Below are 20,901 nucleotides of genomic sequence, written 5' to 3' on the forward strand. Positions count from 1 at the left end.
ACTAACAACGTATTAAAAAAATACTGATAACAAAAAATTATATGTTATTCAATAATCGATCTTAACAAAAAGGGTGCAAACATGAGTAACTCAATTGATATAAAACATTTATATTTAATTAGTATATCAAAGGTTATCACTCTATATATTGTTGAACTAAAAAGAAAGAAGAAAAAAATGTACATTTTTTTAGTCCAATTTTTGGAAATAGGTGCATTTTGTCCCTAAGGTTGTCTCACCTAATTTCATGGATTTTTTTCGGTCTAAAAAGGATTGTCAGGAAGAAGGGGAGTATGAGGAGTATTAGATAACATGAGGTTCCATCTTAAAACCAATTGGTAATAAGATGAATAACCTATCTATCGTATAAGAAGAGTAAGACTCATTGATTTTTTTCGATGTGAGATTCTTAACAATGGTGAGTTTAATGATGGTGGATGGGGGAGATAAGGAGATGAAATTGAGACTATGCTCAAGGTTTAACGGCAAGGGGGAAGAATGGTGGAGGGAACGGAGGAGAGAGGATAGAAAGTGAGAGAGAAAAAAATATTTTTTTATAATTTAAATATGCATTTCAAATAATTAAAAATACTTAATGACGATAGAGAATATGAAGATAACCTTTTGTGGAGACTAAAATGACTAAATTGAAACTTTAGAGACTAACGTACACATTTTTTAGAATTTAAGTATAAAAATATTTTTTCCAAAAAAAATAATAAAAATCAATAGTTTTGCTATCATGTTTTAGGATTATAGTAGATGGTAAAGAGCTCATGAGTTTGAGCAAGTTGTATTTTCTAATTTATTTCTTTGATGAGTTTAGCTAGAGATAGATAAGGGGAGGAGGGAGATGGAGTTCCCCTAACATAGATAATTGCTTTATTTAAGACGAGTCAAGTGTATTTTATAAAAATAGGACTTTAAAATCTCATTCTATAACCATTTCGTTTTTTACTTTTAGTTTTTTAATATTAAACCTATTTTCTTTCCATTTTTTACAATAATTTACCTATTTTTTAAGTACAATAGTTGAATTCTTAGCCAAATTCCAAAAACAAAAACAAATTTATAAAAATTACTTTTTTAGTTTTTCAAATATTGGCTTGGTTTTTTAAATAATTGGTAAAAAGTAGATAACAAACAAATGAAAAAAAAAAAATTGGAGGTAAAAATAGTGTCTATAAACTTAATTTTTAAAAAACAAAATAGTTATCAAACGGCCTGAACTATTTTAAGTTCCCCACTTGTTAACTGATTGTTTGTAGAAGAAAACAATATTTTAATTTGAGGTCAGTTTATTAGTTATGTATTTTTACTTTCAATTTAAACACATGAATTTATGTCATAATTAAGTGAAAGCTTGTCATACTTTAATGAGTTAAGTGACTCCAAGCTAGCAATGTTTGTGAATGTTAACATTTCTGCTATTTCACTTATCTTTGGTTTCAACTAGGGTTAGATTTGGTCATTTAGATCTCATCAGTAGGACTATTAATTGCCTTGTTGTCAACATTTGTAATAACAATATTTAGATACTACTTTTGAAGTTGGTTCTTGCATATTCAATTTTGATTCAATTTGATCATTGAACTTAAAAAGTGTGGCCATCTTGAGTCCCTAAAAAATGAAATAAAATAGACCAAAACAGTCATTTTTAAAAATACAAAAATCTAAACGAATATTTTTAACTATAAAAATCAAAATGAATCAAAGTTAAAAGTACAAAAAACTAAAGTAAACATATATTTTGAAAGTAAATAAACCAAAACTTTATAATGAATCAAAATAGTATTTAAATCTTCCCAGTAATTTTGTTGTAAAAGTTGAGCCTTATGTTGGATTTTTCCAAAAAAGAAAGGGAAAATAGGATTTAAACTTTCTAAGAATTTTGTTGCAAAAGATGACTTGGTCATTGGCTATCTTATAGATTCTCCTTCCCATAGTTCTTATTTCTTGTGTTTACATTAATGTGAATAGAGTCATTCATGATTCATGTAGCATTTAGGTTTAAAATATTGGTTAACAATTAAGTTTTTGATAGATCCAAAGCAAAATAATAATAATAATAATAATAAACAATAATAATATTAAATTAAATTAAAAAAAAGAAAATAAAAGGAATTTAAATTGCATGTTTTAAAAAAATATTCTTTTGGGAAAAAAAAAACATTCCTCAAGTTTGATGGACATGTCCATTCAGGTCTTAAATTAAAAAATAGAGTATTCATATTTTATTTTAATAAAATCTTCATAAAAAAAAAAAAAAAAAAAAAAAAAAAAAAAAAAAATCGATAATGAATTAGTTCACAATTTGGACTAAAGAATAATAATTCATACTTTTAAGTATAAATTTCAAGTTTTCTTCATCTCATTAGAACACGTATAGCTCAAATTTCATATATATATATATATATATATTTCATCATTAATTTTCTTAAAAATTATGTTTGTTTTCTCAAGAATTTTTAATTGTAATTTTAACCTTAACCAAACGTTTGAAGTTTTAGCAAAAATTCAAAAATAAATTATTTTTCTCACAAGTTGTAGATTTTGAACCAATTTTAATAACATACTAAAGCAAAAATTTCTTAACTGAAAATAGTTTTAAGCTAAATTTTTTAAACAAATATTAAGGTCCCGTTTTGTAATCATCTTGTTTTTCGTTTTTATTTTTTAAAATTATGCCATAGACACCACTTTTTCCTCCAAATATCTTCCTTTTATATCTACATTTTACTAATGGTTTTAAAAACCAAGCCAGAATTTAAAAAAATAAATAGTTTATAAAAAGTTACTTTTGTTTTTTAAATTTGGTTAAAAATTCAGTCATTATACTTAAGAAAGATGCAAATAATTGAAAAAATAGAGAGAATATACTTAATTTTTAAAAACTAAAACAAAAAAAGAAATTAATACCAAACAAAATCTAAATAATTATTAATAAAGTTTGTAACAAGTTAATTTTGAAACATGAAAACGATATCATGGACGAATTATCAATATCGCTTTGGGCCTTTGGCAAAAAAGAGAGAGAGAGTAAATTGTCTTTATTCAAATGTATAGAAACAAGAATGTAAAAATCAATCCAATTGTTAAAAAATATTTTTCATAAAAATGACCCACAGAAATACCGATACCTTAATTTTACGAAAATTTTGATGGTTTTTAAACAAACTAACATATTTATTATTTATATTATATTTACATATTTTGTTACTTAATTATTAAGTTTCATGAATTTTTCTAAGATATAATGAAAATATCGATTCACCCTTCATATCAATATCGAATCCATAAAAATATGAAAATATTGACATTTCAAAGAAAATTTGATATTATAGTCTTCACTTAAATTAAAAACTAACAACAAATATTTCATAATTAAGATTAGAAATAAATTTTCCTTAAAAAATAAAATAAATAAAAGCTAAAAAATACTTTGGTCTCATAAGTTCCACAAAAGTAATTTCATCGTGAACTTTGGCTTGTCGCAATTTTTTTTAGAAAAGGAAAAGGGAAAATCGATATAAATAATTCATTCTCATATCAAAAGTAGAGAGGAATTGATTTGTTCCATGTCCGCAATGGAACAATTATACCACAACATCTGATTTATAACGATTTAGTCTCTTCAGTTCCAACTTTGCAACACTTTAATCCTAAACTTTAGCATGTAACAATTTAGTCATTGTACTTCCAAATTTTTAACAATTTAATTCCTAATGTAAAAACAATTCATCAAAATTAAATGTTAATTTTTATTATTTTAAATGTAGACTTTATGTTCCATAAAAATATTGATCTTTAAATAGCTCATTAATTTATATATACAAAAAATCTCATTAGATTTTAATTCTAACTTCTACGATAAGGACTATATCATTATAAATTTAAAAATACAAGAATTAAATTGTTACATAATAAAATTTAGAGACATGGACTAAATTATTGCAAACCAAAATTCAATAACTAAATTGTTATTCTAGCAAAGTTTATGGACTAAAAATAAATTTTAACCGATAATAATAATAAATATATATATAGCTCTAAAAGTCAAAAGTTTTGAATTCCTAACTCATCCTATAATTCTCTCTTTTTCATAGAAATTATAAAAGATCACACTTCAATTCCTTTTTCCCTTCATAGCAATAACATATATAATTATACATATGAGGAGCATTAATTATAATAATTAATTTAGACACTCCATTCCTTCCAAATCCAAATAGACCAAAATTCACCAAAAATCTCATGAAACTTGAAATGAGAGATATGATCATTTCCTTCTAATCAAAGCTCTAAGAAGATACAATCATACAAAGACATGACAAGGCCTTATTTCAATATAAATAATACAGAAAACATACATTATAGTAATCTCCAATTCGGTAGATCTACTGCAAGAACTCTCTTGGGTCAGTGACGTATCCGGTCAAAGCTGAGGCCGCAGCCGTGTACGGAGAAGCAAGGTAAATTTGTCCCTCCTTGTGTCCCATTCTACCAGGGAAGTTCCTGTTCGTTGTTGAAACACAGACCTGCAAATGCAAATGAACAGCCCTCCCCCCAAGTTATTTCACATTGTTCATGTCAGAAGATAATCCAATTTCAACTAATTCTCTAAGATGATTGTTGCAATATTATCATTATAAAGTTCAGTTTAGATCCCAGAATATCTCTTCACCGTTTTTTTTTCAAATGATGGAAACAATTGCATTCATTGAGAAAAAAAAAGTAAAGAATTAAAAAGGCAAATAAACAAATAAATAAACAAGCCTCCAAAACCCGGTTTCCAACTAAGATACTAGCTAGAGGATAATAACAATAAGTCTTCGAGACCAAATCCCAAAGAGAAATATGGAACTTTACTAAGGACCAAACATCACCAAGATCCCTCTCCACACCTCTAAACACTATGTTATTCCGCTAGAGTGGGTAAAACAGTACTCATTATGGAATTGATCAACAACACCTACTTAGCACCGAACAAGCATCCCCAAATCCTAAAAAATTATGAACTCATCTTTTCGACTGGGAAATTTCCAAATTTCTGAAACTGCCCCAAATATCTCACAAAATGCCACACCCCAGCTAACCATAAAAACCAACCTTTCTATTTGAAAGGCGGATGGAGAAGAAACTCCTCGATCGTCTCTCGAACATCTCTCCGGATCTAAATCTAAGATCTTTTGGTAGTTGGAAATTACACGGACATGACAGCACACCAATTTCTAAAAAATTAGGGCACAAATAGTGGGGAAACTTTATTTTTAATAAATTATGTGTATATATTGATATCAAATATTGTTAATTGACTTAATTTCATATAATTTCATATATTTTAGTGAAGTATATTTCTCTAAAACTGAACTACAGGAAAATTACGACTTACCTGTGGTTCATTCATCCGTGCATAAGTATCTCTAGGGCCACCTAAACAAGCAGCACAACCAGGACTTGCTGGTGTATCACACCCAGCTTCCTCAAATATCTGAGAGCAAGTTTTACCACCAGCTCCAGGTATTGGGATACTATATAAATCCATCCAAACCTGTTCATTTTTACCACCAAAAAAAATCATGAACTCCATATATAGATGACTACAATTTTGAGAAATTGCATTTCAACATAGCTTTGTGCACAGTTCTAGACCTTTTGAGTGGCAGGGACAATAAATGTAGGAACTTTAACCTTCTTTCCCTGAAAATAAGATTTACAGTGTAATATGAGCCTCCCAAAATATATCCAGATGCTCAAATATTAATACAAAATAAGGGTCATGGCAACGGGAAAACTCAGGAACATCCCTAAATTTTCAATATATAAACCGTGCGGTAAGACATAGAATAATAAGCTAATAGTAATGTAAGGGAGGGAAAAAATCAGTTGTCATTTAAGCTAACAATTGCAACAGAACAAACGTGACATTTTTTAAAAAGAAACTAGTTGGAGTCACCACTTAAAAAGAACAAAAGCAAATATAAATTTTTATAAAGAAAATACATTACGACATCATTGAAGGCAATGATAAGCATGAGTATGTGAAATCATTCACAAGTAAAAGAGTTGAGGTAATTACTGCAGCAAGAAAAACTTTAGCCAGGGCCAGAAAATCCTCCGTCTTTCCCCCAGTACAAGATCCAACATATACTCTATCAATTTTCACATCTTTACATTCCCTCGCTAAAGCACGGTTATCTGGAGAATGAGGCTGCAGTTTTTCAAATTAAAAAAAAAATAAAAGGAAAAAGTTTAGGAAAACGAAACAGGTAAACCTGGGCAGAAACTATATAAATCAGGACTATCTAGAACCGCAACCTTAGCTACCACAGGCTCCAGTTTTGACACATCAAATCTGTATTCTGAAAGAAACCTGAATACAACACAATAACTAATCAGTAACAATGAACCTCAATAGCAAACAAATATTGATTGAGGAGGTAAGAAAACAAGGAAAGAAATTAAGAACTGATTCCTGAATTCAGATCACCCTCCAGATCAGCCATAAGAGACTTAACAGTAAAGCCCAAAGATGGATCAAGAGGCCACAACCAAGTACTAAGGGCAGCATGCAATCGGATAGGTGTTAGATGAAGGGACAATGAGGCCCACTCAGTAAGATTATGACACAAGTCCAAATTCCATGCAGTCATAGATGAATTCCAAACATCAGTAACTGTAACCTCAGGATGTTGAACAAGACGAAAAAGCCGTGGATAAGTGGTGGAAAGGACTCCACAACCAAGCCATGAATCATTCCAGAAGGACGTAGATGAACCATCCCCAATACGGCGACTAACCCGATTAGCAATCAACTCAGTAGACAGACAAATATACCTCTATGGTGATTTAGAAGAAGCACCAGTGACAGGGAGGGCCAAACACAAGCAGTAGAATAATACTTGGCAACAATAAGCTTCCTCCATAAAGCATCATGTTCAGTTAAAAACCGCCAAGTCCATTTTGTAAGAAGAGCCAAATTTCGATGTTTAAAATTACCAATGCCAAGACCACCCAATAATTTTGGACGCTGAGAAACCATCCAATTCACATTATGAACACCACCATTAACACAAGAGCCCTCCCAAAAGAAATCCCGAACTAATCTATCCAGGCAGTTAATAATAGAGGAAGGAGCCTTAAACAAAGACAAATAATACGCAGGAAGGCTAGAAAGAGTAGCTTGTATGAGCGTGTGATAAACCCCCTTTTGAAATATATGAATACTTCCAACTATGGAGTTTATGTTGAAACCTCTCAATCACAGGCTGCCAAAACAAACCAGATTTAGAACTACCACCCAGAGGAAGCCCTAAATAAGAAGCTGGCCAAAAACCCCTTTTGCAGCCAAAAGAACGCAACCACCCATCAAATTCAGAGTCAGAGACATGAATCCCAAGAAGCTCACTCTTAGCAAGATTGATTTTAAGGCCTGAAGCACACTAAAAAATATGGACAATATCAAACAAGTTCTGTGTGGCAGTTCTCTTAGCAGTAGAGAACAACAAAGTGTCATCAACAAACTGTAAATGAGTCAAAATAAAATCTGAATGACCAATAGGATGAGCACTAATATGACCCGATGATGAGCTATGGTCAATAAGACGACTCAGATAATCAACTACTAAGATAAATAAGAAAGGAGAGAAAGGATCTCCCTGCCTTATGCCTCGTGAGGGAATAATCTTGCCACGAGCGTGGCCATTAATGATGATCAAGTAATTCGCACTAGTAATGCATCCTCTGATCCAATTGCGCTAGAGGCAACCAAAACTGTTACCTGGAGTATATTATCAAGGAAGTCCCAATCAACCTTGTCAAAGGCTTTCTCAAGATCCAATTTTAAGACAACCCCTTGTTTATTCCGAGAAGTCCAATCATCAATGGGCTCATTCGCCATCAGGGAAGCATCAAGAATGTGTCTGTTAGCCACAAAAGCAAGCTGATTGGGCGAAATGGTAGAAGGAAGACGCTTTTTCAAGCGATTTGATAAAACACGGACAATAATTTTATAAGCACAAAGAATGAGACTAATAGGTCTATAATCAGAAAAATAGCATAACTCAACGTAAAAAGGAATTAAGAAGTGTAATCCAACTCAGGGGATTGCAAGACCGGTGTCGAATGACTTCTTTCAGGAGTTTGGTTTTGTGCTCGCTAGTCAGAGGGATGATGGTTTGATGATTGGGGAGTACCTCCTCCATCTGCCTTTCAAAGAGAAAGACCGCTTTCTTTGGGATGCCGGGGTGTGTGCTATTTTGTGGGATCTTTGGGGGGAGAGAAACAACATAATGTTTCGTGAGGTGGAGAGGGACCCTAGTAATGTGTGATCTTTGATGAGATTTCATACCTCTCTTTAGGCTTTGGTCACGATTTTTTTTTTTTGTAATTATTCCCTATATAACATTTTACTTTTTTTTTATATAAACCCTAGATAACATTTTACTTGGTTGGAATCCCTTTCTCTAAGGGATTTTGTGGGCTTGTTTTCTTTTATGCCCTTATAGTTGTTTCTATTAATAACAATTTAAAAAAAATAAATAAATAAAAGGAAAAACCCTCAAGGGATTGGACCACTAGAGAATAGCTAGCTGAAGTGATCTCCTTTCTCACAACTGAAAGGGCAGCCAAACTTATACCTTTCAGAATAGAACTACCATCATTGTCTCTGGCAAATAAAATCACTGAAGAACTTTAAGGTTTCCTCACAAGCCTTTGTCTTCTACAACACTGACTCCAGCCTCTAAAACTAACTCTGCAATGAATACTTATCACCATCTAGATTCTCGCAATCTTTGGAAAAATACTAAACAGCCATCCTATCTTTTATTAGAGAAACATGAGGTTTCATATCAAAACCAATTGACAATGAGAGGAGTAACTCATCTATTTTATACAAAATGTGAGGTCTCCTCATCTTTCCAATGTGAGATCCTCAATATGTCTCTCAAGATCATGCCTCTTTGGGCTCACCATTCTTAGATCATATCTTTTGTTTTTTTTACCAAATGCCCATTTGAGCTTTGACACCATGTTATAAAAACATGGGATTCCATCTCAAAACCACTTGGCAATAAGAGGAGTAACTCATTTATCTTATAAAGATGTCGGATCCTCAAAGCCTTGAACCAAATAAATTTACTCTTCTGTAAAAGTCTGATCTCCTTCCTAAAGAAAAATCATCGTACCAACATTGAACCCGCTTCTGAAGTTCCTAAGTCCTGAAGCCAAGTGTTTTCCAAACGAAGAGCATGGACCCACCCAAAATAGATCCCCTTCTCCAAAATTGAGGATGCTTATATTGAAATCAACTTAGCTTCTTGGACACTCTCAACTCTTTGAGCATGTCCAACCATAATTTTAAAGTGTGAGAACCTATCAAGCAATCATTTCTTCTTACTTTAAATACTTCTAGAATAATACCAAAATCCTTCATGCTTTTAGTTCCTCTACCACATTTGCAATTTCAAAAGGATGGTAACATTAAGTCACCTCCCAAGCACCATCTCCCATGACAACAAGTATAGAATCTCTATTTCTTCCCCCAAACCCTCCATTTCTCTAAAAATTGGAGCCCCATTAATAATCCAACATTCTTCTTCATCTTTCATTCTTCATTTGCAAGCTGTTCACAGCCTCCCCTTTCACTTTCACTGTGGGATAAAAAGTACCCCTTCAAAGCTTCTGCAAGATTGAGTTCCTTATCTAAAAGAATTAGGATACTCCAAAATCTGCTGAGAAAGTCATTCAGCATTCAACACCTAAATAGCTGGCTGTTTTGATAAACTCATGACTTGCATTTAGATTACAGCTTGTCCCTTTAAAGAGCCAATCTTTGGTGGTTATTTATTACCAAACAGATTTTAGTATCATTTCGATTATCATAAGCCATAAAGTTTCAGACGATCAATATAAATGCATGTGAATAATGTCAAGGTATGCGTTAATTGGACATCCTTAGTGGTGAAGACTAAAGAGTCTTGGAGAAATCTTGGAAGAATCTTAGAGCTGAAGTTTTATTAACGATTTAAAATGAGCAATAAGTTCCCTTTAAATAGGCTCAAAGGGAACGGACTTGTACACCTAATTAACTAACTAACCTAACCTCCTTTAAATAGACCCAAAGGAGAAGGGTTTTTCCACACCTATTCTAAAATTAAAACTGAATTTTAAAAGAGAATACAATCTGTCATTTTACAAGAAATACCCAAAATACCCTTTTTACAAGAAAGGCCCAAAATACCTCTAATATCCCTGCATCAACTCGGCCCCTTAGAACTGAACTCGTCCTAGAGATTTAAGTTGAAAGCTTGAACTCATCCGGGGCTTGATAAGGGAAGATGTCTGCAACATTGAAAGTATTGCTTATGTTGAATGAAGTTGGAAGGTCGATCTTGTAAGCATTATCATTGAATTTCTCAAGGATAGCAAATGGTCCAAACTTTTTGTCATTAAGTTTGTTGTAGGCTCCTTTTGGCAAGCGGTCCTTTCAAAGATATATCATTACAAGATCTCCTGGCTTGAATGAAACATGCCTTTTATGAATATCCGCTTGAGCTTTGTATGTAGAGGTTGTTTTCTCTAAGTGGTCAATGACTTCCAAGTGTAGCTCTTGAATACGTTCAACTTCTTCACTAATATCTACATTAGAAGGAAGAGTTGTGAGATCAAAAGTCAAACGAGGGGGTCTAGTATATACAATCTCAAATGGACACTTCCCAGTTGATCTATTATGCATATTGTTGTAAGCAAACTCCGCTTGTGCCAGGTTAGCGTGCCACTGTTTTGGTTGATTTCCACTTAGACATCGAAGCATATTACCCAATGTTCAGTTTGCAACTTCTGTTTGACCATCCGTTTGTGGGTGGCTTGAAGAGCTAAATATGAGGTTAGTCCCAAAACGTTTCCACAAACTTTTCCAAAAGAAAAACTCAAACTTGATATCTCTATTAAACACGATTGTCTTTGAAATTCCATGTAGCCTGACAATATCTCGAAAGAAAAGATTAGCAATGTTCAAAGCATCATATGTTTTCTTACAAGGTACAAAATGAGTCATTTTGTTAAACCTATCTCAACAACAAATATAGAATCAAACCCCCTTTGTGTCTTGGGCAACCCTAATATAAATCCATCGATGAGTCCTCCCAAATATTAGTAGGGATTGGAAGAGTATACAAACCGGTGTTTTGAGTGTGACCTTTAGAGGTTTGGCAAGTAAAGATTTTTTACTAAATTGTTTACATCTTTTCAAAGCTAAGGCCAGAAAAAACGTGTGACAAGGGTTTCATAGATTTTGTCACAAATGAGCTACTAGGCCACCTGAATGAGCTTCCATGATGATAGCCTCTCGTAGAGATCCTTGTGGGATGCATAACCTATTACCACAAAATAAAAAACCATCCAAAAGGTGGTAGTCCTTAGGACAAGAATTGGAGAAACATTTGTGCAAAATATCATGGAAATCAAGGTCATTCTCATAACAATTTGGTAGGTGGTCAAAGACAATAATTTTACTTTGAAGCATGGTAAGGAGGGATGATTTTCTCCTCCAAGGCATCAGCCACTTTGTTAGTGATTCCAAAGGGATGCATGATGATAAAATCGAATTTTTGTATAAAAGAAAATCATCTAGCATGCATTCAGTTTATGCTTTTTTGAGAATGAAGGAATTTCAAGAAATAATGATCGGTTATTAAAACAAATTCCTTGCCTATAAGATAATGTTTCCATTGATGGAGGGCTCTTACCAATGCATAAAGTTCCTGTTCATAGGTGGACCACTTTTATCTAGCCTCGCTGAACTTTTCACTAAAAAAACTCTAAAGATGGAATTCTTGTGAGAGGACAGCCCCTATGCCAATAGAACTCGCATCCACAGCTACTTCAAATATTTTAGTAAAATCTGGGAGGGCTAAAACCAGTGGGTTGGCTAGCTTGTGATTAAAGCATTAAAACTATCCAAAGTCTCTTTAGACCATGCAAATTTACCTTTCTTTAGACAGTGAATTAAGGGGCGCAGCAATGAAGCTAATTTTTCTTAATAAATTTGCGGTAAAATGATGCTAAACCAAGGAAAGATTGCACCTCTTTGACCGATGTAGGGATTGGCCATTCTTTGATGGCTGCAATTTTTTGAGGATGCGCTTGGACACCTTCTTGTCCAAAGAAGATGGGAGCTGTAAATGTAATTTATCCTTGATGTCTTGTCTCAAGCCATCAATGAACCAAGCTACTTGTTGGCTATCCCTTTCGGCCAAATTGTTCCTAGCACTTGGGCGATGAAATTCTTACGTATAATCTTCAATTGTACGAGTTTCTTGCTTGCAATGGTGAAATTGGTTGTAAAGGAATCTTTCATGATTAGTCGGCAAGAACCGTTTCTTCATCAATTTTAACATTTTTGGGCAACTAGTGATAGGTCTTTTGCCGTACATATGTCAGTTTCCTTGGACTTCGTGACCAAGCCGATGCACCACTCTTAAGTTTCAAGGACACAAAGTGTTACCTCCTTGTGTTATGGAGTCCCCATGTAGTCAAAGAAATTCTCCACGCTTTTCACTCAATCTAAAAAGATTTTGATGTTCATCCTTCCATTATATGTGGAGATGTCGATCTTCATTTTTAAAATTTGTTTCTTGCCGCCAATGGGGTTGTTTCTTGCCAATGTTGATAGTAATCTTGATTCCCATATCCTTGCACTTGATCTTGAGGAAATTATCTTTGGTATAAGGGGTTATCAATGAATGTGGGTGCAGCATTCTTGCATGGTAATTTGGCGAGGACTATCATAGTCTTCCTCTTCAGATGAATCGGAATCCAAAACCTATCAAATGTGGTAGTATGGGCTTATTGGGTGGATAAATTGAGATATGTTGGGGTTGAGGGGGGTGTGGAAGCTGCGGCACATCTCTATCGCAGCCTCTAAAATTTCTTCTTGGGTGTTCTTGGTCTCTTGGAAGAAAATGTTGAGTAGTTTCTTGGTTTCTTAGAAGTTCTTGCTGGTGATTTTGAAACTATTTCTGGTTATTCCGAATTTCTGGGTTAAGTCAGACAGCTTCTTGGTTGCCTATTGGTCATACTTCCGTTATTAAGTGCCATTTGATCAATGGATTTTTGCAGCCCGCCTATGAATGCTTGCATTGCCATCATATTGTCAAAGCCACTGACCGAAGCTTCCAAATTGCCTAATCTGTGATTTACTGTTTGTGGAGAGGATGAGAAAGATGCTTCTGCATCAGTAGGTGGAAGAGTGGGAAGAACGGGAAGCTTGTCGGAGCCATTACCCGCCATGAGGTCCCTTCTCGAGGTCGCTCTGATACCAACAATATGGTGAAGACTAAAGAGTCTTAGAGAAATTTTGGAAGAATCTTGGAGCTGAAATTTTATTAATGTTTAAAATGAGTGATAAGTTCCCTTTAAACAGACCCAAAGGGAAAGAGCTTGTACACACCTAATTAACTAACTAACCTAATCTCCTTTAAATAGACCCAAAGGAGAAGGGTTTTGTCACACATATTCTAAAATTAAAACTGAATTTAAAAAAAGAATACAATCTGTCATTTTACAAGAAATACCCAAAATACCCTTTTTTTTACAAGAAATGCCCAAAATACCTTTAATATCCCTACATCACTTAGAATTCACACAATAGAAAAATGAAGTACCTTGCATTCTCATCACTGTAAACTGGTTCATAGGCTTTGGATGTCTTATCCTGTCCAAAACACACGATAGAATAATCCCAACAAGCTCCAATAGATAATCCACATTTTTTTTACCAAAAAAAAAAAAAATTAAAACATTTGATAAGAACATCCTATCAAAATTGATAACGCTTTGATGTATCATTTTAACCTTGTGCCTTCCTTCCAGCAGAGGGGCAAACATGCTAAAAAGAGAGACAGAATTGTTTAAATAAAATACAGAGACTTAAAATTACTTCAATATAAATGTATATGGCATGCATCCTGGTCATACATTCATCATTCATCTCGATAACTAAATGATAAATACATGCAACCATGCCCTATGCATCTGTTGCAATAAGAAAACATCTGAGTAATGTTGGCCTAGTATATGCTTTCAATGTATCACTTCGCTGTTCCTTGCAAGCAGACATGCAAACATGCTAAACAGAGAACTGTTCTAATAACTTCAATGCCCCTTTTGCACTCACCACAAGACACTTGAATGTTGCAGACATGCTAATAAAGACTTTAAATTATTTCAATAAACTTTAATGCCCCCTCTGGACTAACCTCAAGGTACTTGAACGTAGTACTATCAGGAGGTATAACTCCATTCTTTCCTCCAGCTTCAACAACCATGTTGCACAATGTCATTCTTTCTTCCATCTATCAGTAGAAAGGACTCAAGCAATCAACTTTTTATCAACATCCAGTCACCAAATCCTTAAATAAAATATATTCATATACGTATAATTATTGTCAAGTAACATCCAAGATATCTGTAGAGTACTCACAGTTAAACTTTCAATAGTTGTGCCGAGAAATTCCATGGCTTTATATGTTGCACCAGATACTGATATTTCACCAATAATCTGTAAGGTGCAAATAGTAGGCATAATTAACCGTGCGACATGAAAAGAAAGAAAGCTATAAGATAATATATAACATAAGCAAAAAGAATGCATAAGTGACAGTTTGAAGACTTTAGAAACGTATATCTAATTCCAAATACTGGAACTGGAGAGGAAAAATTTATGTTCCTGAATGTGATGCTCTACATAAATGCCAGGAAGTATTTACATGAATTGCTAAATAATCTTATCTCCATTAACATCATGAAAGATTCAAACTTAATTTGAAGTGTCATCTCATTTTCAATCTAATCATAAATAATGAAAATGGCTCTTATAAAAAAAAAAACTTAACATTAAATTATTTTCACACTATGGATGTGGTTGATGAAAACTTTTCTGTTCTAACTCCATATAAATTTTAACAGTAGCATTTCAAAATGCAATATAATAGCATAATACGTTCATTTTACTTGATATCTCATGCAGTGGAGCTAAAATTATGATTAACATTTGTACATATAGTCACCACATATAAGTTAACCCTTCACAATAGTTCATAGTTATAGTTCGAGTAAATGTCTGTTTGGTCCTAGTACTACACTACGTTTTTGTCCTCAACTATCGTTGATTCTCACATGAACAGTCATTATCAGCCTCCTTGTTTTTTCCTTAAAAAAAAAAATTTAAACCATCAAGTGCACTTGAAATGTGATAAAAATGCCATAAAAAAAGACATAAGAAATCAAGAAAAATGAAACAAAACAAGAGGGCTAACAAAATTAACGGCCATTATGATTGTAGCTCCTGAACATTATTCATTATGTCTTCCTCTCCTTACGATAGTTTGTAGCTCCTGAACATTTAATCATTTTCACTACATAATGAGAAGTTTTTTGTTTCCAAAAAAAAATTTTATTTATGATTTTGATTTATAGACAAGGAAAAAGAAGTTTTAGAATTCTTCACAACTTTTTACCTTTATTATAATAGGCATCTACATTTCTTTATCCATAATGATACTGATTTTTATACCATTCAAAAACCAAAAAGAAATTAACCAAGCTTGGATGATAAATTGTAAACCGATGATCTAAAAGTGCAGGCTTGTTTTAAATATGTTCCTGCCAAGATGATTACTCCCGATTGTACTAATAGGAAAAAAACTGTTTAAAGAAACCCAAATATCTTACAAAATAGTGGCACATGACCATTCAAAGAAACATAAATATCTTATTATGGTTTGACTTACTTGCAAAATTAAGTCTTTCGCAAGTAAATAATCAGGCATTTCTCCATCCATGACAAACCTCAGAGTTGGGGGAACCTGCAATTTGAAGACAGAAAACAGATAACAAATATTATGCATTGTCGGGACATATACAATCCTTCAAATACGAATTGCAAGTCTTCAAAGAATATCATACAACTATGTGGGAATGGTATGTGAAGGATCACAGGATGTAAAAAACACATCGGTCACAAATACTTAACAGCGACATAAGTTTTATGTTCCAAAAAGTGTACCTAGAATTGATTGATTTCTTAATACTTCGGACCCAAGCAGCAAGTGTGCCATTGAATGTGAATTATGCTCTTTGATAGATAAGTAGAATACCTCCTAAACAATGTCTCATTCTCAATTGAAATTACATGTTTTACAGTTTTCAATAATCAAATTTAAATTTCCAGAACAACCAGACAACATTATGTAATCTACTCAGATAAGCACCAATATAACTAAGCACGCACAATATGCGCACACAACTAGGGTGGTCCTATAACATCAATGCTAGAAGCACAACGATAGATTAGAATTTTGGCAGACCTTGAGAAGTGATTTCCCAGTGCCCAGAACAAATCCTGCATCAGTATTTCCTATTCCACTGGCAAATTGACCAAATGCACCAGCTGTACAGGTATGAGAGTCTGTGCCAAGCAGGACCTGAGGATATCAACCATCCCAAAATTGATATTTAACATAAAAGCAAAAACAATAGTGAATCATAGGCAAAAAGATAACCTCCCCAGGCCTACAGTGACCTTCTTGAGCTAATGCAACATGGCAAACACCTTTATAATCCGGGTTCACCTGGTAAAATTATTGAAGTTAAATTATTTGATGCACGAAAGAACAGTTATGGAGAAATAGGTAAGGCTAGATTTTCATACCCTAAAATCACTAAGATCCTTAATATCATAAAAGTACTTGATATTCTGTTCTTTTGAGAAGTCTCTCAGAATGTCCACATTACGGTTAGCACGTGCATCACTGGTAAATATGTAGTGGTCAGGAATAATCACGACCTTTTCTCGGTCCCAAACCTTCAATAGGAAAATAGTAGTGTCATAATGACATTCAATTAGCACATTAATTCTAGTAGAAATAAAGCTCAAAAAAGTAGAAATAAAAGCTCAAAAAAGTAGAAAAGCTCAAACAAGGACAGTACACATGCACTCGAGGATTATTAAGATGAATGCAAAAACAACGTCCATCCTGCTAAAATTATGAACTCAAATTACAAAACACATTAATTGATCCAACCATATCTATAAAGCATAGAGAAACCTTATTCCCATTAATGTACACCTCAACATAAAATTAATTCACTTTCTTCTTCAAGATTTATGCAAGCAAATCCAATGCCATCACAAATTTGCTTAGAACGAGTTGGTGCATAACTTCATTATTATTATTATTATCATTATTTTTATCTAGAAACAAAAAAATTTATTGAGATAAAAATAAAAGAATACAGGGAGCAAACAAAAACCAAGCCCACCAAAAGTAGAAGGAATTCCTCTAAAAGAAGTGACTTCAATTTTACAAAATAGAGCCTCAAGAGTAGTTACAAAAAATCTACCAAACTGAAGCCCAAAGAGAAAAATGATATCTAACAAGAGACCAAACCTCAAAAGAACTCTCAGACCACCTAAATAACATGTTATTTCACTCCCCCAAAACAACAACACACGCCCCGATCATCCATATGAAGCGTCCCTTCTCACGGAAAGGCATATGGAGGAGGAATTTCTCAATCATATCAGTAGTAAGTAGTAACCCTATGCCAAGCAAGCAAGATCCTATACATCTAAAAGCAAAAATCCACACAGCTCTCGTGAACTCCTAATGCTAAATAATATGATCCAAGTCTTTCTCCATCTTCCAACAAAGAATACAACAAAATAGACCAATAAGGGAGGGAAGTTTCCTCACAAGTCGATCCATCGTGTCAACGCACCCATGTAAAACTTGCCAAATAAAAAACTTCATTTTCCTCCGGATCTTAATCCTCCAAAGCACCAAATAGACCAACTCATATAGGGGAGAAGGGTCAGACAAACAAAACTTGCACGAGAGTCCCTCCAAAGGGTTAGGACTCCGAACCCTCAAATCCCTTCTCCATGCCTGAAAGAGTAGCCCTCAAGCAAAGACAAAAGAAAGGCCACATCATTCCTTCCATATTGGAGAGAAAACCACTAAACCCAAAAGAGAACGAACAAGAGCTCCCATCCCAAACAAAGAAATCAGACAAAAGACAACTTTTTAGAGAAGAAAAATGGTAGAGACAAGGAAATAAAGAATAAAGGGGTCTATATCCTCCACACATCGGACATCCCAGTAGTAACTGTCATTCCTTTCTCTTACTACACAATGAACAAGGTGAACAAAAGACGGGAGCTCCTAGGAAATATCCTTCCACACGTTCCAGTAGGTGCCTTTACCCCCTGTCATCAACCACTCAAAAGGAAGAAGACCATGCATACTAGCAATAATCTTGTGCAAAAGGGAATTGGGCTCAATGTGGAACCACTACAACCATTTCGCTAACAAAGATTTGTTACAAAGCCTTCAATTCCCAATATCCAACCCCTCGAACTCAATCGGCCTCTCAATGATCTCCCACCTAACCAAATGAGATCCCTTAACTTTTCCTTCCTCCTCCCATTTTAAGGGAAATTGCGCATCATCCTCTCCAAAAGCTTACAAACCTCACACAGGGCTCTAAAAAGAGAAAAATAATACACCACCACTCAACACAGACCTGATTAAGGTAAACTTCATTATTGTTTACCCTAAACTTACACCGGCATACCACTATACTTCATTGGTATTTACCCTTTTTAATAGCATAACTTCATAAGTATACCAAACTTGACTGGGAGTAGATAAATAATAAGAAACGTGAACTTCCAACATAAAAATTTGGGAAGTAAAATACCTTCGCGTTCTCTCCGAACTCGTTTTTAAAAATTCCAATAGAACCAGGACCGCAAACATCGTGAGTCATTAAAACATCCACATCAACCCAAACATTTTCACCTGGGCTCAACTCAGTTTTCTTAGAAGCCTTAGCAAATATCTTCTCTGTCATAGTCATGGCTGTTTTGACCTGAAATCAATACATGATGCATAATTATTAATAACATAGCCTTCAATCACAATTGCAAGATGAAAGCCAACATGAACACAGAAGAAAACCCAACCGAGCCCGTGGCGCTGGGCTTCCGTTCCGATTGCTGTGGTGTCATGACCGAACATATTTTCTTCGATACAGCTCTCTCGCATCTCCGCTGGGAAAACGGCAATGACGACGAAAAAGCAGCGACGTCCAAATCCTTCTGAAAACGCAAAAAAACGTGGACGGTTTAGATATGGATTGAACCAGTGTAGAAACTGCAGGAAATAAGAGCTCTAAGGAGAGAAATGATGTTAGGACATAAAATGACCAATTTTGCAGATTTTTTTAATAGAATAAAACTTGAATCCCAATGTGTACGGACCTTGTTGCTTAAGAACGCCGTCGATGTCAAAGCAGCAGCGGTGGAAGCAGCCATGGACGCGAATCTTTAGCTCGAAAAGGGGAGAGAAAATTCCTCCTCACCGGCGGAGAAATGATACTGAAGGATATGAAGAAGGCGGCTTCAGTTAACCACGCTTTGCAAATTGTGAACTACAATTTCCCGTAGGGAAGTAATACGGGAAATTGTCCAAAATAACCCTTCTTTCTAAAATCTAAGTGGAATTGGATTCTTTCGGGCCTTTTCGGACGAGATTGAGCTCGAGATTGTATTTGAATTGTAATGAATTCAAATTATCTATTCATGTAAAAGGACAAAAATACCTCTACTTTTAAAAAACCCTTTCATATATATGAAAACCCCTCTGTGAAAAATCACTTTTCCATGGTTATTTGCATCCTTAAGCTTACTTATTTTAGAGGTATTTTCTTCTTTAAGTATTTTGTTTCATTTTTAATTAGAGGTTTGCTAGGGTTTTTGAATGTATCTAAAGTAGATCAATAAATAATAATCCTAACCTTTTCATATACAATGAAACTGGCTTGATGATTGTGTGTGTTGCAACATTCGTTCCTTTTTTGTGTATATAGTATGTTATTGATAATTTTCTAGAATTTTCCCATTCTACTTCGATTGAATTTGTTTGAATCTCGGGCGAGATTCGATGAAGTGGGCTCGAGATCGTTTGGATGTGTACTGAGATTGGGTTTAATACCTTTAAGTTTTGGAAATTTTGTATACGATCTCGCGGTAAATGTAGCCTGAGTTCATCCCGAGATTTTATACAGAATGGGACCAAGACCTTAATCTTGTGGCACGCCGATGTAAATGGCCTGAGTTCTTCATTATTAGGGCACGATCTTGGACGAGTTTTCCACCGAGTTCTTCACCGAGATTTAAGCCATAATCCAAATTTATATGTATTGTTTTGTTGTTGTGTTTGTCTACTTGATTGTTGAGTTGAATACATGGCTTGTGGCCTGTGTGACAGGTGGCATAGGTGACTAAGATCCGTAATCATTTTCCGGAAAATCTAATTTATTGTTCTCATTTGGCAAAAACAGTCTTCAGTATTAAGAAGAAATTAACACCTAGGTATTTGTATATGTTTAGGAAGACTGTTTTTGACCATTTTTTGGATGTGAAGTTAGTTTTCAATGGGTAGTTGTGTCATTATATTCTTTTATGGGAGGTACAAGAGGATGGGGAAGACATTATTAGTTTTAAGATGTTAAGGAAGAAGGTTTCTTTTGGTCGAGATGAGTTTGATATTGTGACAAGTTTGAGATAAAGTCTCAGGCGTGAAGTTGATATTTATTAAGATAGAACTCTAAGGCTCAGAAAGTTGTATTTAGGAGAGAGGTCCAAAATGTATGGGACTGGGTTGGACAATGATTTCTCAGATTATCAGTTTGAGAGCGATGAAGATGCGGTGAAGATGGCTAATTTTTATTTCATCGAGTTGGCGATGATGGGAAGGGAACAGAGGTAACACATGGACGAGACCATGTTAGGGTTGATTGATGAGTGAGAGGATTTTTGTAGTTATGACTGGG

The 20,901-nt window shown here is 34.2% G+C and overlaps 1 protein-coding gene across 1 annotated transcript; it reads right to left on the reverse strand.

Moving 5' to 3' along the window:
• Positions 1–4,121: 4,121 nt before the first annotated feature.
• Positions 4,122–19,707, reverse strand: IIL1 (isopropyl malate isomerase large subunit 1). Its single transcript, XM_039031612.2, has 15 exons — positions 19,328–19,707; positions 19,031–19,165; positions 18,766–18,936; positions 16,715–16,867; positions 16,566–16,634; positions 16,371–16,487; positions 15,795–15,869; positions 14,486–14,563; positions 14,262–14,357; positions 13,668–13,717; positions 6,319–6,373; positions 6,080–6,211; positions 5,653–5,700; positions 5,393–5,551; positions 4,122–4,538 (listed from the first exon to the last, which is right to left on the reverse strand). The coding sequence occupies exons 1-15, from the start codon at positions 19,379–19,381 to the stop codon at positions 4,398–4,400; spliced, it is 1,533 nt and encodes a 510-aa protein (XP_038887540.1). The 5' UTR covers positions 19,382–19,707; the 3' UTR covers positions 4,122–4,397.
• Between the last annotated feature and the right edge of the window lie 1,194 nt (positions 19,708–20,901).

This window comes from Benincasa hispida, chromosome 5 (assembly GCF_027475165.1).
Source record: "Benincasa hispida cultivar pf3 chromosome 5, pf3_genome.v1.1, whole genome shotgun sequence".
NCBI lineage: Eukaryota > Viridiplantae > Streptophyta > Magnoliopsida > Cucurbitales > Cucurbitaceae > Benincasa > Benincasa hispida.

Excerpts from the sequence above, each read along its gene's own strand:
- IIL1 (XM_039031612.2), bottom strand. The coding sequence starts at position 19,381 with ATGGCTGCTTCCACCGCTGCTGCTTTGACATCGACGGCGTTCTTAAGC. Across the intron at positions 6,212-6,318 it reads TGGAGCCTGTGGTAGCTAAG|CCTCATTCTCCAGATAACCG; the intron begins GTTGCGGTTCTA and ends GAAAAACTGCAG. Across the intron at positions 5,701-6,079 it reads CTAAAGTTTTTCTTGCTGCA|GGAAAGAAGGTTAAAGTTCC; the intron begins GTAATTACCTCA and ends TCTTATTTTCAG.